Below are 25,000 nucleotides of genomic sequence, written 5' to 3'. Positions count from 1 at the left end.
TGCCCGATGGATGGGGACGACGAGGTAAACGTTCCAATTGTTGGCGAGCAGCCTGAAATTTTAAAAGAAAAATTAATATAAAAATGTGATGTTTAAAAAAAATAATTTGGAGGTCAAATTTTTAAAAGAAATGAATTTTTTCAGCTTTTTTTACCGCATTTCGAAGAAAAAATGTGCCCCAAAAATTTTTTTTTTATTTCTTAAAAAAATCAAGGAGATTTTTTCAATTTTTTTTTTAAATTTCTTTGTTTTGATATGAAACTTTATAATTTTGTAAACGTTTGGTAAAATTTAAAAAAAATCAATGTTTTTTTTTCGCTTAAAGTTTTTAAAAAATTTTTGTTTTTTTTTTAAATGAATTCAATTATTTTTCAATAAAAAAAATTTATTTTTAATTTTTTTTAAATATTTTAACTTTAATTTTTTAAAAAAACTTTAAATAATGAATTTAAAAAATTAGCTCAAAATGTTAGAAAAAATTTTTAATTTTTTTTTTCATATTTTTATTAAATTAAAAAATTTTCATATAAATAATTTTTTTTTTCGTGAAGTTTTGGTAAAATTTTTAAATCAATTCAATAATTTTTCAAAGAAAATTGTTTTTAATATTTTTTAAAAAATTCAAATAATGAATTTTAAAAATTTTATATCAAATTTAACCAAATACAAATTAAAATTTTTTTAACAGATATTTTTAAAAACTTTAAAAATTTTCATAGATAATTTTTAAAAAATGTTAAATGAAAAATTTTTAGTTTCAATTTCAAAAATTTAAAAAAATTAGACAATTTAGTAAAATTATTTAGTATCAAATTTTACCAAAAACGACTAAAATTGATAAAATGTGGTAAAAATTAAAGATTTTATCAAATTTAAAATTCTTTAAAAGTCATACTTGTTAACTTTCGATCAAAAATTTTTTCAATTTGCCTAAAAAATGAAAAATTCTCATCAAAATTTTTTCAACTTACGGAAACTTGTTGTCTTTCCAGCTGAATTTGCATCTGAAGTTGCTGCAATTGCGACGGCTGTGGCGCGCCTCGTCTCACTCCCGACAATTGTTGCAACAATTCCGCAATAGGATCCACACTTTCCCTTCCCGATGGCGACAACGTCGACAATCCGCCGCCTCCGCCAGCTCCCGCACTTCCCGACGACGAACTAAAATGCATATTTGACCTTCGCGAACGTGCACCGCCCAAAGTTCGCCCCGAATGCGGAATCCGCCTTACTCCGCCATGCCGAATCGCTGACGGTTCATCGAGAAACGAAATCAAGTCTCGCGATCCCGTTCGATGCTCCAACGTCAAATGACTCGCAAAGTCGTCTGTCACTAAATTGGGATCGCCGCCCGGAAGCGCCGCACAAATGGGACAAACAACTTCGAGTCCCGTATCTTGATGCTCGGCAGTTACGTGTTCGAGCAACGTCGCCTCCGTCCATCCCATTTTTCCGCAATACGGGCACGTAAAGCTCTGTGGTTGATCTGCCGAGATGTTCTCGCCGCCGTAATACAACTCGAAATCGGAACGCGTGATGATGCATTGCATGGGATGATCCGCCGAATGACGAGTACTCGTTGCCCCTTCCTCATAACAGGTCGCACACAAATCGTAATCGTAGCAGATCAAACACTTGTATCGTCTTCCACGAAAATTGCTCTTCAAACATGAGTCACAGCTAACGCCTAACACGAAAAAAAAAGAAAATAGAAAAATATCAAAACACTGTTCTCGTAGGTCTGTGGTGCAGCGACGAGAGAGAAAAAGAGGAACGATCTAAATTTAGAACACAAAGGATTGCAAAAAAAAATTTCTCTCGCAAATCCTGCGACGACGATTAGATAAAAAGCCATAAAAGTCGCTGTTGCGCGAAAATTTCTTCTCAAAATGGAAATTCGGGGTACTGCGAGACGGAAAATGTGCAATTGCAAAAAGTGATTTTGCATTTTTCATCACGTTCTACGGGTCTTACCTTCATGTCTCGACATAATTTTTCACCGCCCGTCGATGGAATGCACCTCGCATCCGTTCGTGCTCACAAAGAAAGTTGATTCCGTCGCTTATGTAAGGCTTTAATCGCAATTTTTTAATTTTTCAATCTCTTTCTTTGACCAAAAAAATATTCAGTTATCAATTTCATTCGTCTCACTGTGTGGATTTGTTTCCGCTGGATTACAGTACTTATTAGAATTTGAGACGAATGAAATTGATAACACAAATTCGCCTTTTTTGCTAATTCAAACACAAAATTACAAAACCCCAGTGCACAAAGTGAATTTTTTTCTGTAAACTGGGTCATGTTATCACTTTCAGCCGACTCAAACAGCGCTTACAATTTACGTGAAAGCAATTTTTTCAAAAATTTTTGCCAAAATTCGTCTTTTTTTAGCTCCAAAAGATGTCAAATCCGCCGCGGAAGATCGAGCCAAGTCCCAAACCTCCTTCGCAAAATGTTAGATTGCTCATGACGCCCAAAGTTACCGCTGAAAGTAAGTAAATTTTTATTGTTTACATCAAATAATTTAAAAATTTCGTGATTTCAGGTCAGAAATCCGCTTCTTATCTCGAAACGCGCTTCGAAAATGACATGAAAAGTTTGATTGCGCGCACAGATCGTTTGGAAAATCTCGTTGAACGTCTCTTGGAATCGAATTTGGCGAATAACGAGTTGATGGGAGAGATGCTGAAGGATTTTAAGATGCATTTTATCTCGCAACGTATCGCATCAAAGACTCGCGAACGATCTGGGAGGCAAGAAACGGCTCCAAAACAAGTTCAAATGGAAACAGAACAGGGAGAAGTCATCGAAATTGAGCCTGAACCGGAAATTATTCAAGCGCCTGTGAAGAAAACGACACCGAATGATTATTTTCCCATAGAAATTATCGAAGGATCCGAGGCGGAAGAGTATTTTGAGGCAACAACCGCGCAAACGACAAACAATGAGTTCATGGAGGAAGATACGACAGTCGTTATGGATGAAGCACAAGAAAAAACGTTCCATATACCGCTCCCTACGTTCGAAGTTTTTCAAGTTTTTGATCAGGAATTGAAATCGAGTGAGAGTTTTCAGAATCATATGGTAAGAAATTATTACGAAAATCGATTTTAAGCATTTTTTGAGACTTTTCTTTGTAGAAAGAGGTAACTGCACTCCCAAAAGGCATGGAATTCAAGCTGGAAGACGTCTTAACCATCATCATCGACAAAAAAATCATCAAGAAAGTCAGTCAAAAGAACGACAAATCCCGTTTTCAGTTGAGAAAAAGCTTTTTATGCGATACTTTCTTGTACGAATTAGCTTCTCCGTACATGTCACGGGCGGATTACGACTTTGAACTCGATCACATTCGTAAGAAATTTAAAAAAAATTAAAATTTCCTTTAAAATTTGATTTTTTTTTCATTTTAGTGAACACAAAACCCCCGAAAACGGATCCCGATGGCTTTAATCTCCCACTCGAAACTGAAAAAGATCTCCGAATTCTTGACAATCGTCTTCGAGATCCCGCGCATCATGATAAATTCGTACAAAATTTGAAAAGTTACGCTCCAAATCTCACAGGAAAACCTTTAATTGTTCTCTTATTGAGCAAAATTCTCAGCATCAATCTCATCATGGAGCACAATTGGGAAGGAAAACACGGAAAAAAGAAACTGTCAGAGTACGAAGTGATTTTTTCGGATTGTGTCAAGGCGGCAAGTGGCATGAAAAAGAAGGAATTTGAGGAAGCGGCAAAAAAAGCGATGCGAACACTGCAAAATCGGGAACACATTAACGCGTCACGAGCCAAAAAGAGACTCGCTGCAGCTGGATTAGAAGCAAAAGTTGAAATTTAAGATAATTTTGTTTAATAAGCGTGTCGTAAAAATTATTTTTTTTTACAATTGATGAATTATTTTTGGATTGTCATGCTGTTATGCGCGAAATTCAAGGCCTCAAGTGTTTTTCAAGGGCTTTTTATCAGTGAGATAAGCTGAAATTTGTTTTAATTGCAATTTGTCGTTTTTCATGAATGACGTCGAATGATAAAGAATATAAATTTATTTTTTTCAAAAAAATTAAAAATAAAAAAATAATAAAAAAATATATATAAAAAAAAAAAATTTAAAATGAATAATTAATTAAATTTTAATTTGATAAATAAAAAAAAAAATTTTTAAATTAAAATAATTTCGCGTTAAAAAAATAAAAAATTATTTTATTTATATAATTTTATTTTAGTTTATTTTTTTTTAATTTGATTAAAATTTAATTATAAATTCTCTTAGAATTTTTATTGTATTAAAATAATTTATTTTAAAATCATAAAAAAAATAAATACTTAAAAAATTAAAGAAAAAAAAACTAAAATTTAGACAAAATTAAATTTAATTTTTTTGTTATTTTTTTTAATTTTAAAAACATTTTTCGTAAATACAAAAATCAGATTTTTTACTTAAATTTCGTCTAATTTTTTATGTCAATTATTTTTTTTTTTCATTTTTTAAACTATTAAAAAAAAATTAATTTAAAATGAATTTTTTTATTTTATTTAAATTTAATTAAAAAATTTAATTAAATAATTATTTAATTTAAAATAAATTTTTTTTAATTAAACAAATTTTTTTTAATTAAAAATTATTTAAAAAAAATAATTTTTGAAAATTAAAAAAAAATAATTACCGTAAAAATTAATTATTTTTGTTATATTTTTTAGCAATTTCGTTAATTTTTTTTATTCCTTTTATTTTTTTAAAATTCTAAAATGACGTCAAGAATTTTTTATGCTGCCAAATAAATCAACAGGCGAATTTTTCTCAGAACTCCAACAGAAATTTATTGAATGAACGACCTTTTGATGTCCGATTCCTGTACTTAACTCACTCACGCATACAAAATCGCCTTTCTATCGATACAAAACTGTTTAATATTCATTCATATTATCGACGATCATGCATAGAGCATTCAGTAAGCAAATAGCCTCTCGTCAAACGAGATGTTTTGATAACATTTTATTAGAAAATATTTTGTTTTTGTTTATTTTTCAACTTTTTTTCTCCTAAAACAATGGCGTAAGTCGACTTTCTTATTAAAATTTCTTGAAAAAATAATTTTTTCTTTCATTTTTCAGCTTAAATCGCAAGAAACGAAACTTGCTATTTGCGGTAGCGGCAAGTATTCTTCTGCTAATTATCATAATTTCGATTGTCAGTCACCACGAAAGCACAAAAGCGAAAAAATTCCATGGAGCAGTTGTCTCAAATGGGGCAGAATGTGCCGAAATTGGAAGGTAATTAATTTTAAATCGTTAAAAAATTATTTTTTCATTAAAATTTTTAACTTTTTTAGTGCAATTCTCAAACAAGGCGGCAGTGCAGCTGACAGTGCAATTGCGACACTTTTCTGCGAAGGCGTCACGTGTCCCCAAAGCATGGGATTAGGCGGCGGCTTTTTAATGGTCATGTACAATAAAGCAACGCGCAAAGCTGAATTCTTAAATGCGCGTGAAACAGCCCCGAATGCCGCGACAAAAGACATGTTTGTGAATAATCCGGGTGCCTCGAGTGTCGGGGGATTGTCAATTGCGGTGCCGGGCGAGTTGAAAGGTTATTGGGAGTTGCACCAAAAATACGGAAAACTGGAATGGCGAAAATTAGTCGAGCCAACGATCAAATTGTGTCGCGAAGGGCACCTTGTGACGCCATATCTCGCCCGAATTTTCTCCCGAAGTCAGGATAAAATTATGCAGGAACCGTCGTTGCGGGAAATTTACGTAGATCCGGTGACGAATGCGACCTACAAAGAAGGAGAAAAAATAAAAAGATTAAAACTCGCTGAATCACTTGAAATTATCGCAAAGGAAGGAGTTGATGCCTTATATTCGAGAAATGGAAGTTTATTTTCGAATTTCATCAATGACATCAAAAATTTCGGCGGAATCATCACGGAAGACGACATGCTGAATTACAAACCGCAATGGCACGACGTTCCTGAAACGTTCATCGGAAATAATCGTAATTACAGTTTGTTTGCAAGTCCTTTGCCCGGATCCGGTTCTCTCTTGAGTTTCATCTTTAATGTCTTAAATGGACTTCATATAACCGATTCTCCCGAGTCATGGGCGAAAATTATCGAAACTTTTAAATTCGCTTATGGACTTCGAACCAAACTCGGCGATCCAGGTTTCGTTGATGGGCTTCATGAAACATTAAATGACGTCATGAGCGAAGCATATGCCGATAAAATTCGTGAAAAAATCAACCAAAATTACAAGACAAATGATACTTTTGAGTATTACGGCGCCGAATTCGAAGCAAAAGAGGATCATGGAACAGCTCATGTCTCAGTTTTGCACGAAAATGGCGATTCAATTGCAGTTACAAGTACAATAAATTACCTTTTGGGCTCCATGCGACGAAGTCAGAGCACGGGAATCATTTTGAACGATGAGATGGATGACTTTTCGACGCCGGGGCAAGTTAATGCATATGGATTGGCGGCATCTCCGGCGAATTTTATCAAACCAGGTAAACGCCCATTGTCGTCGATGACACCGACGATCATCACGGATCGGGATGGCAATGTGAGATTGAGTATGGGAGCTGCTGGGTAAGAATTTTTTTTTATAAAAAATTATTTTTTAATTAAAAAAATTTTTTTAGAGGTGCAAAAATTACGCTTTCTTTGGTTAATTTCATCATCTATCATCTGTACTTTAATGAAAGTGTTAATGAAGCAATCGATCATCGACGAATTTATCATTTGTTGTCGCCGCCTAATGTGCAATACGAAAGGGGATTTGATAAAAATGTTTTGGATGAGTTGGTTCGACGAGGGCATAATTTGCAGGAAAATCCTCCGGAATTTGGATTTACAGCAATTACGGTTATCAGTAAGAAAGGGTCTCAGTGTGAAGCGGTTTTTGATCCGAGACGTGGAGGAAGTTCAAAGTGTTTGTAAATATTTTTTTATTTACAAAAAGAAAAAAAAATAAAATAAAATAAAATTATAATAATTTTAATGGAGGAATAAAGTTGAATATTTTTTTTAAATCTTTAATTGTGCATTTTTTTAATAAAAAAAATTCTGTATAAAAAAAATAATTTTAAAATTAAGAAAAAAATATGCAAATTTTTTTTTTATTTCAAATAAATTATATCTATATTTTAATAAATAATTCAAAAAATTATTTTAATTAATTAATTTTAAAAATAATTTATTTTTCAAAAACTTAATGAAATCATAACAATCAAATAATTATTTTTCTAAAAAAAATGAATTAAAAATAATTTTTTTAAGCTTTTGATTTTTCTTTTTATAAAAATTTAATTAAATAATAATTTTTATAAAAATTCAATAAATAATTATTTTTGTGAGGAATAAATAATTTTTTTTTACGAAATTAATTAAAAATTATTTTTTAAATTTTACCTATGTTGAAAATAAAAAAAAGTTAAATTAAAAATTTATTCAAAATTAAAGTAAAATTATTAATTAATTTGAAACTTTTTTTTATTCATGATATTTTTTTTCTTAATTAATTTAAAAATTTGAAATAATATTAAATATGAAATACTTTCCTTTTTGGCTTCTTTCCACTAAAGTTAAAAAAAAACATAAATCAAAATAAAAACATTAATTAAATTTTTAATTTTCTTTTTATTCATTTTATTTTCTAAATTTTTATAATCATCATATAAATTAACGTTACTTTTCGAAATTTTTGTCGTCGATCATATTTAAACATATGCAACTGACACATTTTTTTTTGCAATTTTTAATTTAATTTTTATTATTTTATTTAAATATTTACACAACAAAAATAATAATAGAGAAAATAATAGTGTTAGTAATTAATTTTGCTGAATTTTTTTTTCTAATAATTATTTTTTTATATTGACAAAAATGGGATTGAATATACTTTTATATCTTAACTTATAAAAAAAATGTTATTTTCTTCTATTACATATTTAATGATAATAAATAATATAATAAAAAGCTTGTATGTAATCTGCTGAAGGAAACTGGGACCACCTTTTTAATATTTTTTTAATAATATTATTTTTTTTATAAAATACTGATAAACACTAATAATGAAACTTGATATTTACTTGTAATGTATATGTTGTATTGAAGTGACAAAAAAAATATATTTTCTTTATTTATTTGGGATATCAGGACTATTATGTTACTCTCCTATTAATTGTGTGAAAATTTATTAATATTATGTAATTTAATTATATAATGCATAATTTCTAGCTAATACTTATTTTTATTTAAGTAAGTTTAAATTAACCCATTTTCCTCTTCCAATTATCTTTTTATTACATTTTTGATCCGAAATGTTTCCAAAAATTTTATTTTTTTGATTGAGACCAATGATTCCCGTCAAAATGTTTTTTTGTTTAGTAAAATTTTGTTGTTAATAAAGACGAATAATTTAAATAAATAAATTTTGTTTATCATAATAATTATACATGTATAATATTTTTTAATTATTATTAAAATAAGAATAATAATTGAAAATTAAAATAACTAAGTTAAAGTAGTTACTTGAATTTCCGTTCATGATAACAATAATAATAATAATAATTTTTTGTGAAAATTTTGGGATTTTTTTTCAATCAAAATTTTATACAAAAATATTTTTTATGAATAACATTATTAGACAATTATTATATTTTTATATATTAAAAAAAATTAACAAAAAATTTAAAAAAAAATTAATAAATCGAAAATTAATTTTAAAAAATAAGTTAAAAAATTTAAAAAATAATTAAAATTTACACATTAAAAATTTAATTATTTAAAAAAAAAATTTTAAACAAAAAATAAAGTTTGAAAAATTTTTTAAAATAATTTAAACTCAAAAAGTTCAAAAAATAATAAAAAATTATACACTAAAAATAAAAATAATTAAAATTTTTAAATTTAAAAAATTAATAAATTTTTAAATTATTTTTAAAAATAATTTTTAATTAAATAATAATTAATTTTAGAATTTAAAAAAAATATTATTTTAAACGAAAAATTAAAAAAATATTTAATTTTTAAATAATATTTAAAATATTAATATTTAATATTAAAAAAAATTAAAATAAAATAATTTTGAAAAAATAAATAAGAAAATCGTTAAATAAAAAAAATACAAAGTTGCTCTCTACTTTCTACATATATAATTAATTTTCTATATGATATAAAACTTGTCTAATAATGTTATTTTTTTCTATATATTATATTATTATCATCATACTTATCGCATTTATTTTAATTAAATGTAGGTCAGTTTTCTCGTTTGTTTTTTCTTCGTCATTGTCGATAATGTTGTGTTGTCTTATCTCGCGTCTCGTAGTCAGTAGTTTTGCTTAATACTATGGATTTCTAATATATATATATATTTTCATACTTTTTTATATATAATAGTTATGTTAGAGAGAAAATAGTACAGATACAGACTGGAATTGAATTGATTATTATTAAAAAGTGTAAAAAAATTTCAAATTTTCCAATTTTTTTCTTCTTACTTTCACCACATGGAATGGATTTTCATGACACGAATTTAAAGGATAAAAATTTACTTAATTTATAAAATTATAATATTAATGTAAAATTAAATTGGGGAATATTAGCTGCGTGTTTGACACATTTTTTGTGTCGTAAATATACAAAAATTATAAAAATTGAGCTTTAGAAGTTGGTGTGCTTGCTAACGTATTTTTTTTGTAATTTGGTCATTTTTAATTAAAAAAAAAAATTATAGTCGGAAGTCCTCTTAACACTAATATCATTGACTAATGTCTCGTCCGTGTGTGTGTTGTGCTGTGAAATGTGCTGCGACGAGAGACACTAATTCGATTTTGGCAGTTTTTGTGTTTTCACGTAAAATTTTTTTTTTAGTTATGTTTCAGGAATTCTTGAACAAAGGTCGTAGCAGTGCCTTTTCGTTCAAAATGCCTCACACGTACAAAGAGAAAAGCAGCAATAAGTGATGCCACGACTAGCACAAGCAACAACATAACTAATCCGCCAACGAAGGAAGGCACCGACAAACACACAGTCTCGCTATCGACAGTTCGTGCCGATTGAACGATCACAGTTTCGTTGCTGGGGTTCGGGCTGAGGGCGAAATTGACGTCACCCGGCGCTACAACTTGAATCGTTCGGCTCGTATTGACGTCCGTCATCTCTTGTGCTTCGCGCTTGTAAATGCGTGGCGTAATAACGAGATCCATGGTTTCGCGACGTCTTCGGATGCCACGCAAATCATCCAAACCTTCGACAGAACGAGGTCTGCCTCCGAGCGTGACGAGATTTCCATTGGGACCTTCGACGACATGATCATCCTTGCGTTTTACGGTGCTGTAACCCGATTGTCCTGGCGGCGGAGGAGGTCCGAGATGCAAATCGTCGTTGTTGATGATGTCATTTTCGTGTTTTTCGTTCTTGTTCTTCTTCATCGGGGGTTGAGGAGATGCATTTTCGCCCGTATTTTCGCCGGAATTGCCTCCATTTTGCGTTTGAGCTTGCGGCGGAGGCACAACATCAGCTTGGTTTTCGCTAAAAGCACCCGAAGTATCAGCAGGATGTCTTGGATCGGGATAACCTTGAGGCGCTCCATAATCGGGCAACACAGGAGGTCCATATTCGCCTGCGGGAGGTCCATATTCGCCACTTGGATATTCTTGTGCCAACGAATTGCCGCCAATTTGCGGAGGTAATCCATATTCGCCGGCAAGAGAAGGTCCATGCCCGCATTTTGGTTCGGGACAGTTATAACGACACACTTGAATGACGCATTGGAAGTGCACATTCATCGAATCCGGGAATTTGAAGGCTTGGAAATACGCGAAGGAGACAACACTCGCTGACGGGCCGAAATTCTTGATTTTTTGGAATTTGCTCATGATTTTGGGACGAACGACGCATCCGTGTTGATCGACGAGTTGAATGGGAGCCCGTTTGCCATCGTGAGCGACACAATTACGAACCAACATGTCAAATTTATTTTCGTCATCCTTGATTGCCAAGACCATTGTCATCGTTTGTCCGATTTTGACGATGCCTGAAACCTCAGAAGCCCATGGTCCTTTGCCGACTTGAATTTGCATCCAACATTGGAGATTGTCGCCGAGGAAATTAGCTGTTACGGCATGCAACATATCGACTTGGAAGGGACGGAATGTGACAGCTTTCTCATAAAAATCATACCAAGTGCAACGAAGCTTGCGTGCCTGAAGAAAAAAAAAATAATTTAAAAAAAAAATTTTTTTTTGATAAAAAAATCATCCGTTACTCACTTGATCCCAAACTTCTTGAACATACGGATCGTACTGTATGATAATTGTGTTCTCGACATAACTTCCGCTGGGCGTTGGTGAACCATAACCGTTTGCATTGTGGTTTGCGGAGCTGCTCATGCCGCAGCTATTCAAGAAAATCTCAAAAGTTGCACTCAAGTGTCCCGTGCCCGGTTTCAAATGCACGCAATGTGAATCGCTGTAGAATCCTTTGGAGAAAATCATGCCGTAAAAGGGGCGATCAAACTCAATGTTGACTCGCATGTGCGTTTTTTCGCACTGCACTTGCAAATGCTTAATTTGGGGATTGTCGGCAGTTGCGGCAAGTGGCCAGGGATCGTCGCCGCCGCCGCTAATGCTGTTACCGCCTCCAGGTCCGGGGCCTCCGGGCGTTCCGTAAACAGGAGATGGCACAGGAGGTCCGTACACGGATCTATGCTCCAATGGTAATGCTGCGGAATCGACTAAGGGTGCATCACAATCTACATTCTGTGAATAAAAAAAGGTAAGAAAAATTATTTAAAATGTTTTTTCGTTTAATTAAAATAAATTAATTAAAGTTAATATAAATAAAAATTGCTACCAATTAATTTTATACTTTTTATCATTTGCCTTTTTCAAAAATAAAAAAAAAAAAATTAAAAAATATTTTTAATTTTAAAAATTCACTTAAAAAGTAAAAAAGTTAAAAATTTCATTTAAAAAATTAGTTTTAGATTTTACAAAAATTAAAAAAAAATAATAATAAAATTTAAAAAATAAAAATTAAAAATAAATATAAATATAAAATATTTATAAAAATAATACTAAAATAAATTTAAAAAAATTATTATCACAAAAAAAAAAAATTTTTATTTAAAGAAATGATTTAATTAAAACGAAATTAAAAAATTTGTATTTTTGCATGGTAAAAATAAAATTTCTAAAAATAAATAAAACAGAGAAAATTAATAAAATTGAAATTTAATTTAATAATAATTAATAATTTTTTTTGCATTCGAATTAAATTAAATTTATTTTTATTTTATAATTTTTTAAAAATAATTTTATAAAATATATTTTATTATTTTTCATTTAAATTTTTTATAAAAATTTTTCTTACAAAATTATTGAAAAAATTTTGTCAAATTATTTTCATAAATTATTCATAAAAATTTTTCATCAAAAAATTCTTTGAATTAAAAAAAAATATTTTTATTTATTTATTTTTTTAATTTAATTAAAATTTTATTATTTTAGCATTAAATCTAATGAACAAAGATAAAAATATAATTTTTTAAAGTTTTTAAAAAAAATTAAATTCTTTCTTAATTTTTTTAATTTAATTTTTTAATAAAAAAAAAGTTTAGGGACAAAAAATTTTAAATTAAATTTAGAGCAACCTACATGCGACAAAAAAAACTAAAACGAGAGCTAATTAAATGTTTGACAAGACATTTTCTTTCGCGACTACAAACGAGTTTTCAACAAAGTACGCGCGAAACAAGAAAACGGAAAGCACTATAACTGCTTCTTTCTCGTTTTTTACATGCGCGGAACCAATATTTACTCCACTTTTACACAATTGCATTTTTATCGCGCCTCTTTAACTCAATTCAATAAGCATCAATTTTCTCTTCGGTGCATTATTTTTTTTTTCTCTAAAAAAAAATCGCATTAACATAACTTTACAACGCGTTAAAATACGTTAGAAAAACCACAAAAAAATAACGCACACGACTTTTTCATACCAAAAATGGTAAAAAGAAGACCTTGAAGTAACTTGAAGTCGCAATAAGGTGAAATTAATGTAAATATTGACTTAGACTCGTGCCAAGCCATGCAAGCAAAGTGTACGGTAAAAAACCTACAAATGCATGGATGGGTCCATGGATGGATGAAAAGTAAAAATATTTGTATGAACAACGGATTTTTATGAATTAATTTCTCTTTGAACAGTTTTTTTTAAAATAAATTTTTATTATATAAGTACTTGAGCAAAATTTCTCTAATTTTAGATTTTTTTTCGAGTTGCGACGAAAAAATGGGCCAGACATGAATGATGGGCAATAAAAATTAATTTGAACGCACAGCAGACACTTTTTATTAATAATGATTAAAAAAAGAAGTTATTATCATGAAGACGAGTATCGTGACCCAATTTACGACAAATACATGCGGAAAACAACATTTCTCGTGTTGTACTGGTTTTTCTATTGATCGACGCACTTTTGATAACAAGTTTCAATGGATTTTCTACTGAAATATTTGAAAAATGGCGAGAAAAGCACGCAATTCGCAAAAAAATGTTTAAAATTGGAAATTCCAACGTGATTGTTGTCGCTTGAGTTCAACAAAACAGTCACGTGTCGCCAAAAATTTACACAAACAAGAGATTAAATATCAAGTGAGAACAAGACAAGACAGAAAAACAAGTTTAAATCGAATTAAAATGCCAAACTTGGGTCAGTATCTTCCGTCGTTGACACTTGTTAAGACTTATTTTTAGCAAAAAACGTAAAAAAATAATAAAGAATGCGAAATTCTTTTGGCATTGTGATACTTTTTGCCATTTTTTTCATTGAAAATGGCAAAAATGTAAGAATTTTCATTTAAAAAAATTAAAAAAAAAAAATAATAAAAATTAAAATTAATTTAATTTAATTAAAAAATAAATAATTAATTAAAATTATTAATAAAAAATAATTTTATTTAATTAAAAATAAATATTTAAATATTAAATAAATTAAATAAATATTTAAATAATCAAAAATTAATTTTTAATTTTTTTTATTAAATTTTGTTTAAAATATTTTTAAAAATTTAATTTGATTTTCTTAAGAAATTAATAATTTTAATTTAATAATAAATAGAAATTTAATTTTAAAAATATTTATTTTAATTTTTTTTAAAAATTATTTAAGATTTAATTAATTTAATTTTATATTTTTTTGTATGAAAAAATTATTTTTAATTTTTTAAAAAATTAATTTTAATAAATTTTATTATTTTTATTTTTCAGGAGCAACAAACACAAAACATCTCATCACAATCCATTGAAAATTTGTTCGAATTCTGCATTGCAGCGACCCAAGTTGATCGTCACATTGCCCATCAAGCACGAAGGCACGACTTAACTTTCAGAGATCCCCGTGGAAATTGTTTCCTCAAATGCATTTGTTTAAATACCGGCTTCTGTGACTCTAATTTAAAATTAGTAACCAGATTTTTGGAAGAAAATACCGAAATTGATACTTTAAAGGTTCGTCTCTTAATTTAAAAAATTGAAATCTTTTGAAAAAATTTTAATTATTTTTTTTAGATACGAAAAGCAGGAGAAAAATGTTCAAAAATCACTTTGAAAAATGATTGTGACACAGTTTTCCGACGATTTAAGTGTTTCTTCGAAAATGTTCCTGAAACGCCCGTTAATTGATTTTATTTTGATTTTATCAAGTACATTTTTTTATAATTAAAAAATAATTATTAATAAAAAAATTCTTTCTCTTTAGAAGAAAAAAAAAATAATTTGCATAAATATCAAAACATCTCATTTTATCGCGATCAACGTTACATGAAGAGAAATTAACATAATGGTCAATAAAGTAATCAAAGCGCGATCTTTTGTTGTTATACAAAGCAAGAGATAAAGAGATTGTGGCACACTTTAACAACAAATCGACTGATCGACAGGACAAATAATTAATTTTTCGATCAATACAAAAAAAATTGTTAATAAAAATCTTTCACTGACCGCGATTTTTAATTAAAAAAAAAAATATTTCGCAAAAAAAAAATTTTTTTTTGACGGTCTCAAATTTCTAAATAAATAAGAAGATATCTCTATTATCATTTACACCGATTTATTTGTGTAACATAATTTTTCTAGGCCAATAATTTGTGTTAATAATACCGCTAGCGAGTGTAAGGCAACATATATATCAGTGCCAATGAGTAAATGAATGAATGAATGACGATCATGATGGAAGCAGATGGAAAAGGAAATAAAATTTTTTCTTTGCTTCTCTTTTTTTGCGCGATTTCTTCTTGCACAATCCCGTTTTAGTTCTGCAACAAAGTCATTATTACCGATAATTTTCATTAAATTACTCTATTGATCGACAACTCTTTCATAAGAGCGAAAAAAACAGTAGCAGAGTTAATTTTATTTATTATGTTATTGATAGTTCGCGGTTTCTTTTATTTTTTTTTATACAAAAAAAAAAATCAAAAGTTCATAAGCCGGTAAATTTCATCTAAAAAAAAAATTTTTTTTTTTTGCATACCATTGTTGAGTATTTTTAACATTGTCATTAGTAAATAAATACAAGAGTTAACAATGTTTACTTCTTCATTCATTATTTTATTGTTATTTTCATTGTTTTATTGTGAGTTGTGTTACGAAAAGTACACAAGAAGACACGAGAAACGTTTGTTTATTTTTTTTTGCTTGTTATGAACAAAAGGGCTTCACGAAATAAAAAACAAAACAAAAGTGAAAGCATCGTTTGTGTCACGAAAGAGAATTAAAGAATGAAATAAATGTTTAAATAATTTTTTAAAAAATATTTCTCGCGAATGTCATCTCGTAAAATAATAATTATTATATTTAAATTATAAATAAATAAAAAAAAATTACTCACCCTAAAAACTGTAAATATACATAAAAATATTGCAACTGTGTACCTCGCCTTTTTACCCATCTTTGTGTTTTTTTTTTGTTTTATTTGTTTTTGTGAATGTTTTTAATATTAATTTAATTTTTTTTTGTGCGTCTTATTTGGAGACTAAATTTCTTTTAATTAAATTCCTAAGTGAGATGACGAGATGGCAAATGCCTTTCACTGCGTTTCGTCGCTACACCATCTAGGTCTGAAATTAGAAATCAAAAGTAAATAAAAATTAGTTTGTTGTTAATTAACATTTTTGTTTATGTATGATAATTTTGCTGAGATAAAATGTTTGTTTTGTATTATATTAAATTGAAAAAAAAAATGTATATGATAGGTCTTGGAAAAAATTTTATAAAAAAAATTCAATTTAATTCACACTTTTTTTACTCTTTTTGTTAATATTAATTAATTTTTTATGATAATTTTATTTAAAATTAATATAAAATTATTTTTTTTATCAATATTTTGTATGAATTCATAAAAAAATATTTATTATAATAAGATATATATTAATATGTTAATTAATAAACATTTAAAAATATATTAATAATTTTATATAACATTAATATATTTTTTAAAATTGAATAAATTATTATATCACATTTAAAACAAAATTTTTTTTGAAACAATATTTTAAATAAAAAATTAATTAAATAATTTATTGAATATAAAATATTTTTTTTTATATACATAAAATTTTTTATATTTTAATAATTAAAATTTAATTTTAAATTTTTGGTGTAATTTTTTATTATAAATTTTTTAAAATTATTATTAATTTTAAAATTATTTTTAATTTTTTATTTTATTTAATTTATATATAATAATATTTTATTTTATTATTTTTTATTATTATTTTTCAGTATTTATATATTAATAAATATTAATATTTTATTTTATTTTTTTTATATAATATTTTTTAAAATTTATTTTTATATTTTTTTCAGTCCAAAATTTTTTTTTTTGTGAAATATTATTAAACAATTTATTTAATATAAATTATTTTTTTCATTTGTATTTTTTTTATATTAAAAATAATATTAAAAAATTATTTAATATTAAAAATTATTTTTTTAAATTTAAAAATTAAATAATTTTTCAATTAATTAATTTTAAATTAATTTCAATATTTTTTTGTTAATAATTAATTTTTTATTTTTTTTTAATAAAATTTTTAATTTTAAAACTTTTAATTATAAAGTCACTGTTCACAAGATTTTATTCCATTTCTTTCTAATAAATTTAATTATTAGTTATTTTCATTTCATTCCACTTTCTTCATAATAATAACAATCATATAACAATAATTACACGTAACATAACATTAGATAGCATGTGACAATATTTTTTGAGAAAATTTCGTATCTTTCGTACTCTACTTTACTTTTATTGCAAATATAACGTATATAATGATAATATCGTTATATTTCTTTGTTACACTAAGATGCGTTGATTAATTAACAGTGAGTTTCCATTTAAAAGCAACGCAAGATTACATGTGTGTCAATTCACTGTAATATGTTGTAATAATTTTCTGATGGATGGAGAAATTTCACTTTAATTTTTATTTCATTTTATTTTTGATTTTTTTTAATAAAATATTTTTTTTTAAAAATGTCTGTTGGTGCAAAAAAAATGAAATAAATTTAGACATAAATAATAAACCATTAAAGAAATTTATTGCCGTCACTTTTGCCCTTTTGTTTGTCTTACTTTACATTTTACTTTAAGACATTTTAGCATTTATCATATCACATTGGCGCAATCATCATCGCGAGAGATGTGAAAGTAATGAGAAATAAATTTGCAAACTCACACTCTTCTTGTAGAATTAACGTCACTTTTTCTGTTAGTACTAACTGAGCATCATTTATCCCTTGTAATTGTAATGATTGCTCATTTATTTTATTATTTTTATTTTTTTTTTATAATTTTTATTTATTTCGCATGAGAAGCACGTGATTTTTTTTCTAAAATTAAAAAAAAAAATTTTTTTTTACGAATTTTTATTGCACTCTCGAACGTTAAGTCGAAACGCGATCCGTTGATGTTCACATTCAATTCACAACTGAATTAAAAAGTGTACGTTAAAAAGCATTAAACCGACCATCATCATATGAGCTATGTATGTAAGTTTTTTTTCTTTCACTTCATATGGTGCTTTCTTCGTCGTCGTTTCGTTTTATTTTTAATTCCGTACATTTTTCTCTCTCTACCTACGAAGAGTTTGGTACGAAAAAAAAGAGTTAAAAATAGCCGCCACTGATTCAATCGATCGACGACGTGGTTTAATCATGACCTTTGATTTGAAGGTCGATCTTTCGGAAATCTGCAATTTTTATGACGAATCGATCGCGAGATAAAGAGAGAGAGAAAGAGAGATAACCTGTTCTGTTCAATTTCTTTTTCTGCACATTGGCGACGAGAAATGTGAATGTTCCATTGACCTACTGATACAATATCTACAAGCAAGCAGCGAGAAGACACATGTGTCGTCGTCGTCGTCATTATCGCATGCATGCAATGCACATGTTTCCTCTTTGGAATTCGACAAAAAAAAATCGCAAAAATTTCCGTGGCAAGTGATTATTTTTGTGGCGCGGCAAGTTGAAGGTGAATTTTTGTTTTATTGCAGTTAGTTCGATGATCATGACTTCTCCCCGAATGAAAAAAAAAATTAATGCGAAATAATTTACTTTCTTTTTTTGACCATTTACGGGCGACGACGATCGAGACGGCGACAATTATCGCCCAGCCACTGTATCATTGGGTCAAAGTCAATAACCTTTCTTTTTTCCTTTTATTTTGCTTTAAACAACAATGGGCAACAATAGCGACGAATTTCCGCTACCTACTGTATGAATATTCAACTGCGTGGGAAATGCCTCGAAAAAACCAAAAATTTCACTCTCTAACTTTATTTACACATTTTTTTCAAATCAAAACAAGATCACTTTCATTCATTTTTACGTAGCGCGTAGTCAAGAGGTGACAACTTTGATTTTGAAAGGGCTTCAAATTCACCTTTCTAACGTTAGTTCACGTGTAAAAAAAATTGTTGAAATCACTCAAGTGTGTTGTGTTTCGAAATTCAATACACTTTCTGATGTCTAATGAGAGCAAATTTGTGGTTTCTTCGTCAGTTCAGACACATGTTCATTTCATTTTTTTTATTGCTCTTGCTGTTAAATATAGCATCGCCAAGTGTGGCCAATTCCCTTTCAAAAAATATAACTAATTTGAATAGTAGTTGAAGCGAGAAGCCGGCAAGCGAATAAGAAGAAGTGAGAGTTTTCAAACATGATTTTTTTTTTGTTAATTGAGATACTTTATCATGACCTTCTTTAAGATTTCAGAAGCAACATACGCCTTCTGTTGAACTTTTGATTAAGGAAAAGACAAATTGAGGGAGGAGCAGGAACGATGCTTGTTTGTCAAAACACAAGATGCATTGAAACAATGTACGCATAACTAAAGGTAATGAAGAAGAAGGTCAACAGCCTTCAGAAAAAAAAATCTCTCATAAAATCACCTTTTATTGCATCTTGCAGCGAAGATGTTCAAACACTTATAATGGTGCGTTGATACAAAATAAGGTCGTAATTGATGATGATTGAATTTGGGAATTGTTAGAAAAATTTTTTCAGGATGTTTTTTTTTTGTTTGGATTTTTTCAATTTTATGGCTCTAAAGATCTTTAATAATAATGACGAGCATCATAACAAACAGACATTAATAAATTGGAGTTTTGACGGCGTTAATGCAGCGTGGCAGAAGAAACAAATATAAATGATGAATGAATGGCGGTAAAGGCGAGTTTAGGAGAGATTTGATGAGAGCGCATTTTAGGGAAATTTTTAAGAAATATAAAAATTTTAAGAAATGTGACAGGAAATTAAGTTAGAAATGTTTAATTTTAAGAATTTTGATAATTTTTAAACTTTTCTGTGGAATCTGGTCTTTTATAAAATATTATCTCAAATCTTGTTATCTTGTTTGTATTATTATCTCAAGTATTGTTAAATAAACCTTATTAAAAAGTATTCGTTAGTTTGGCGATGTTGAAAGAAATGCGTTTCTTTGGTCAAAAAGCAAATTCATATAACTCTCCTTATCCATTTAGTTTTGAATGTCGATGTTGAATGAAAATGTTCCGTGAACGGAATATAAGATAAGTCAAATTGCAAGTTGAAGGCGCTACATAAGTTTCTATTCTTGATATTGAAGAAATGGGGTATGTTCTGATTATTGTTAAAATATATCTGAACGTTTGTTTTGAATTTCTACTTCATACACTAATTTGCGTCATGTTATCCAATAAATTGAACTTCCTCTTTGTATAAGATGTAAGTGTTTAGATCTGCAGTTCCTTAAATAGAGCCAAATATATTTCGATGGATTATTAACTTGCTTAAGGTTATAGGTTTGTCCATATATTTTTTGGGAAGTACAAAAGTGCTCCATTTTACAGGCTCTCGATATGATATATTTTGCATTGTTGGGTCTTCTTCATCTTCATAAATAGAGTTCCAAAACTTGATTTACAAGATATTAAGTTTGAAGTTCAAATAATTTCCTTTAGATAAATTTTATAAGTTAAACAGACAGACATCATAAAAACGTAACTTTCCATCTCTCGAATGCCCTTTGAAAACAAAAGTTTAAAAAAATTAATTTTATGATGCACTCTGCATTCTACCGATGGTCAGGTCATGATTATTAGAAAGAGGTCATTGCCCATTCAAAATTTTTGATGAATTCCATTTACTTACCGAAAAATTTCCCGCATCTCAAAGTCTCCTCGCCATCTAAACATTTTATGTTTCACAGAAACAACCGGAAAGTTACTCGCGCGTCACACAGATTATCTCCAAATTTAACTGTAACATTCCCTTTATTATTTACTACATCCACTCATGCCAATAATCAATGCAAATTTCTTGAAAAGAGAAAGTTCTCTCTCTCTCATTCGATCGTTACAACGCGCTGCTGCTGTACTTGTTGTTACACCGCTTCGTCGTGTCATTAAAACCGATAAAAATTCTTTGATGTCTGGCAAACAGAAAACCTTCGGTAGGTATTTTCTATTACTTTATTATGAATTCACGATAATCTGCGTTGGAGAGTTCATTAACTCTTCTATTCTCCTCTATCTCTGCTTCTTCTTACGACATTGTTATAAATATTTATGAAAATGCGCGAATTTCTGTGTATTGTCACGCGTCATATCAAAATATTATTATGTTCATTTAAATTAATCCCACATTTTTTTTTCTGCGTTTTGGTTAGAAAGTGAAACTTTTTTTTTGTTTTCGGTGATGATGATGTAACAATTCGTTGACGTTCGTTTACTTTTCCAGAGTAAGTAGCTTTATTTGAATAATTTCGAACAATGTGTCTTTAAATGATTCACTCACTCACTTCATGTGCTCGGTCTTTCCTAATGTTACGTGATTCGTCGTTGTAAGCTCCGGCTTAAAATGACGCAAATGCCGTCTGTTGTCGAAATGCATGGTTGACCTATTTTTGAAGCGGATCTTCTTGCTGCATGTTACTTTTTTATGACTTGGACAGTAAATATTCTACGGCGGATGTTACTTAATATCGTTAATGACATACAATACACCGCAGAGAATACGAAGAAGAGACAAGAATTTTTTTTCGCAATTCCCTTTGCTTTTGTATTCGTAAAGGTAAGAGTTCTACACTTTCGCTTGCATAATAAATTTAATTTTTTTCACATAAAAAAAATAAAAATAAGGGAAAGTTTTTTTTTTCAATATTTTTTTAACATTTTTGGTGTCCTGCTAACTTTTTTGTAATAGAAAAATTGCATTTTTCGCATAAAAACTGCTCAAACTCGTATTTGTATCAAATATAATATTATTTAGTGCAAACTTAATGATATATAACATACTTTCTTTCCACTCTGAATAATAAAAAGTGTGTGCACTTACAATGAATGCATGTGATATTATTGGCGAAAGCGGCCTTTTTCAGTAAACATGCAGTTTCTTCTTTCTCGTAAAGTATTATTATTATAAATTTTATGTTTATTTAGAGTTTTATATCGCTTTTTATCTCTTTTCAGCTGCGATCAGCACAAAAGAATCGAATGAAGCGTGTGATATCAATTCAGAAGTTGTTATAAAATAATATAATGGATCATAAAAGCCAATAATTCCATGTTTTATTTATAGGAATTCAAATCAATTTTGAATTTTAATCGAAATAATAAATTAAATCAATGCAAAACAAGTAGAACGCATTACATTTAACGGCTACTTGTGTTTGAATCTTAAGTTAATTGACGTAAGAGGTGACCCACGTAACATTTTTTATCGATTAAGTTATGTCAAAACTGTTTGAATTAACGAAAGGGGCAATTTTTTAAATGTTTTCGAAAATTTTTTAATTTAATTTTTTGCATTTTTTTTAAAATTTTGTCATTAAAACTTTAAAATATTTGATTAAAAATATATTAAAAAAATCACTAAAAATTTATTTTTTATTAATTTTTATTAAAATAGTAAATTGACTTTGGTTATCTTCAATAATTTTAATGAATCTAAATTTTTAAAATTTTTTAAAAAATTTTTTAAATATTTTTTTTTTTTTTAATTAATTAAAAATATTTTATTTCAAATTAATTAAAAAAAATCATTAAAATTTTATTTTTTTAAATTTTTTTAATTATTTTTTTTTTAAATTTAATATTTTTAAAAAATTATTTAGAAAATGTTTAAAAATTCTAATTTTTATTGAATGAATTTTTAATTTTATTAATTTTTATTAAAATAATTAATAATCATTATTTTAAATAATTTTTTAAAAATTAATTTAAATAAAATTTAATTTATTTTTTTTTAATTTTTGGAAAAAATTTAAAAATTTTTAAAATTAATAAAAAAAATAATTTAAAAAAATTTTCATTAAAAAAAATTAATTTTTGATAATTTTTTAGGATTAAAATTAGAGTCTACATCTCACGTGACAGAAGTCGGTGAAAAGTCAAAATGTCTCAAAACAACGTGAAAGAACCAAAAGTAAGTGGCTTACCAGAAGGAGTAAAATTAAATGCGCAACAGCTTCAATATATGAAATTAATTGAGGCTCAAAACCTTGAACGAGTGCGGAAATTAGAGAAATTGAAGAAAAACAATCGCATCGTGTGTAAGTCAATTTTTCATCACTTCAATTCCCTTATTTTTTTCTAATTTTTGTTATGAAATTTCCAGTTAGTGCATTGATCGGCACAGCTCTTTCCATTTACTTCTATTCCATGTACAAAGTAAAGCAGGAGACGTTCTTGGATGACTTTGAAGAGCCGAAAAAAATAGAAGTTGAACCGCAATAAATTTTTAGTTCATAAATTCCCTGCTTCTTTTCGTACTAACTCTCTCGAAAAATCCACAAAAAAATGGCAACACGATATATCAAGTCTTCAGGAGCTCGTTTGCCTCCGTTGCCAACATTACGGGATCTCGTGAAACTCTACAAACTCACCGCGATTAAGCAACTTTCGCAGAATTTCCTCATGGATGAGCGACTTACGGATAAAATTGTTCGTGCGGCGGGGCATATTCAGGATCATCACGTGTTGGAAGTTGGTCCGGGACCCGGAGGAATAACACGTTCCATATTGCGTCAATGCCCGAAACAGCTGATTGTCGTTGAAAAAGATCGACGTTTTATGCCGACGATGGAATTACTCGCTGAAGCTTGTAAACAAACGACCGACATGAAAATCGTTCGCGGTGACATTTTGAAGTACGACATGGAAAATTGCTTCGAGGGATGCGAACGAACAGATTGGCATGGACCTCGAGCGCCCGTTCATCTCATCGGAAACTTGCCTTTTGCGATTTCGACGCGTTTGCTGATCAACTGGCTCAAGGACATCTCGTTGAAACGCGGGGCATGGGCTTACGGAAGAACATCTCTCACACTGACGTTCCAAAAAGAAGTCGCCGATCGCATTGTTGCTCCAATTTTATCGAAAGAACGATGTCGCTTATCCATAATGAGTCAACTTTGGACGAAGCCACAACTGAGATTCACCATTCCGGGCACAGCTTTTGTCCCGAAACCCGAAGTTGATGTTGGCGTCGTGACTTTTGTGCCGCATCGCGATCCCATGACGGACTTGGACTTTGATTTGGTCGAAAAAATGGCGCGATATTTGTTCTCGATGCGACAAAAGTACTGTCGACGCGGCATTCAAAATCTTTTTTCGCCGGATATCAGAGAGGAATATACCGCGAAAATATTTCAGTTGGCAGATATTGATCCGCAATTAAGATCTTTTCAAATTTCGAATGAGGAATTTCTTCGACTTTGCATCGTTTATAACGACATGCTGAAGGAAAATCCAGATATTGCGAAATATGACTATCGAGGCCCGCGGATTTCGCGAGATTTGTGTTGGCAAGGGCAAACGGAAGAAAATATTGAAGAAATTGTGGAAAAGAGTTAGTATTAATGGGAAATGGGAATTTTAGTTTAAAAAAATGATTACATTTGTTGTAAATTAGTAGTTCACAGTCATTAATTAATAAATGAATAAAAAAAATTAAAAGCTTTAAAAAATTGTTTTTTTTTTAATTTAATAAAATCTTTCAAAAAAATAAAATAATTTAAAAAAAAATTAAAAAAAAATAAAAAAAAATTAAAAAAAAAAATACAAAAAAAATTTATTCAATAAAAATATCGTTCAATCGATCGAATAAATGAATAATAATTGAAATCTATTCATTTTTTATCTGACATCAGATTTTTCGTTATTTATTGATTTCTGTTGTTGTTTGTAAATAAAATGAAATTTATGTTTAAATATTTTTTTTTCATCTCTTTATCGTGCCTTCAACAATTTTTGATTTATTACTAATATTTTTTTTCATACTGAATATTCAATTAATGTCTTGTTAAGTTCAGTAAAAGTGTTGGAAAGAGTTCAAAATGTCAGGGTTTTGACCTTGTTGTCGGTAATAAGTTAATTTTTTTGACGTTTTAAGATATAAATTTAGATATTTTTCTGAATTAATTGAATTATTTTTTAAATATTGAC

General features: G+C 28.5%; 6 protein-coding genes across 6 annotated transcripts; 4 read left to right on the top strand and 2 right to left on the bottom strand.

Moving 5' to 3' along the window:
- Positions 1-4: 4 nt before the first annotated feature.
- Positions 5-2,157, bottom strand: LOC134836564 (E3 ubiquitin-protein ligase Kcmf1-like; the record flags this gene model as incomplete). The annotated part of the gene is made up of 3 exons (XM_063851753.1): positions 1,975-2,157; positions 972-1,687; positions 5-52 (listed from the first exon to the last, which is right to left on the bottom strand). Coding segments are annotated over exons 1-3 (780 nt in total), but the record flags the coding sequence as incomplete, so codon positions are not given.
- A 176-nt stretch (positions 2,158-2,333) lies between these two features.
- On the top strand, positions 2,334-3,959 carry LOC134836568 (uncharacterized). The gene is made up of 4 exons (XM_063851757.1): positions 2,334-2,491; positions 2,546-3,084; positions 3,141-3,354; positions 3,414-3,959. Exons 1-4 carry the CDS (start codon positions 2,401-2,403, stop codon positions 3,839-3,841), a joined length of 1,272 nt encoding a protein of 423 aa, XP_063707827.1. The 5' UTR covers positions 2,334-2,400; the 3' UTR covers positions 3,842-3,959.
- Positions 3,960-4,958: 999 nt separating this feature from the next.
- Positions 4,959-7,029, top strand: LOC134836565 (scoloptoxin SSD14-like). Its single transcript, XM_063851754.1, has 4 exons — positions 4,959-5,056; positions 5,116-5,274; positions 5,334-6,593; positions 6,647-7,029. The coding sequence occupies exons 1-4, from the start codon at positions 5,052-5,054 to the stop codon at positions 6,942-6,944; spliced, it is 1,722 nt and encodes a 573-aa protein (XP_063707824.1). The 5' UTR covers positions 4,959-5,051; the 3' UTR covers positions 6,945-7,029.
- Positions 7,030-9,877: 2,848 nt separating this feature from the next.
- On the bottom strand, positions 9,878-15,963 carry LOC134836569 (uncharacterized). The gene is made up of 3 exons (XM_063851758.1): positions 15,904-15,963; positions 11,282-11,770; positions 9,878-11,215 (listed from the first exon to the last, which is right to left on the bottom strand). The coding sequence occupies exons 1-3, from the start codon at positions 15,961-15,963 to the stop codon at positions 9,878-9,880; spliced, it is 1,887 nt and encodes a 628-aa protein (XP_063707828.1).
- Positions 15,964-22,931: 6,968 nt separating this feature from the next.
- On the top strand, positions 22,932-23,290 carry LOC134836567 (cytochrome c oxidase assembly factor 3, mitochondrial). Its single transcript, XM_063851756.1, has 2 exons — positions 22,932-23,110; positions 23,176-23,290. The coding sequence occupies exons 1-2, from the start codon at positions 22,950-22,952 to the stop codon at positions 23,288-23,290; spliced, it is 276 nt and encodes a 91-aa protein (XP_063707826.1). The 5' UTR covers positions 22,932-22,949.
- Positions 23,212-24,532, top strand: LOC134836566 (dimethyladenosine transferase 1, mitochondrial). The gene has a single exon (XM_063851755.1). It carries the CDS (start codon positions 23,354-23,356, stop codon positions 24,407-24,409), a length of 1,056 nt encoding a protein of 351 aa, XP_063707825.1. The 5' UTR covers positions 23,212-23,353; the 3' UTR covers positions 24,410-24,532.
- The last annotated feature ends 468 nt before the right edge of the window (positions 24,533-25,000 follow it).

The sequence above is a fragment of the Culicoides brevitarsis genome, unplaced genomic scaffold (assembly GCF_036172545.1).
Source record: "Culicoides brevitarsis isolate CSIRO-B50_1 unplaced genomic scaffold, AGI_CSIRO_Cbre_v1 contig_64, whole genome shotgun sequence".
NCBI lineage: Eukaryota > Metazoa > Arthropoda > Insecta > Diptera > Ceratopogonidae > Culicoides > Culicoides brevitarsis.
This window is presented reverse-complemented; position numbering and strand designations above follow the sequence as displayed.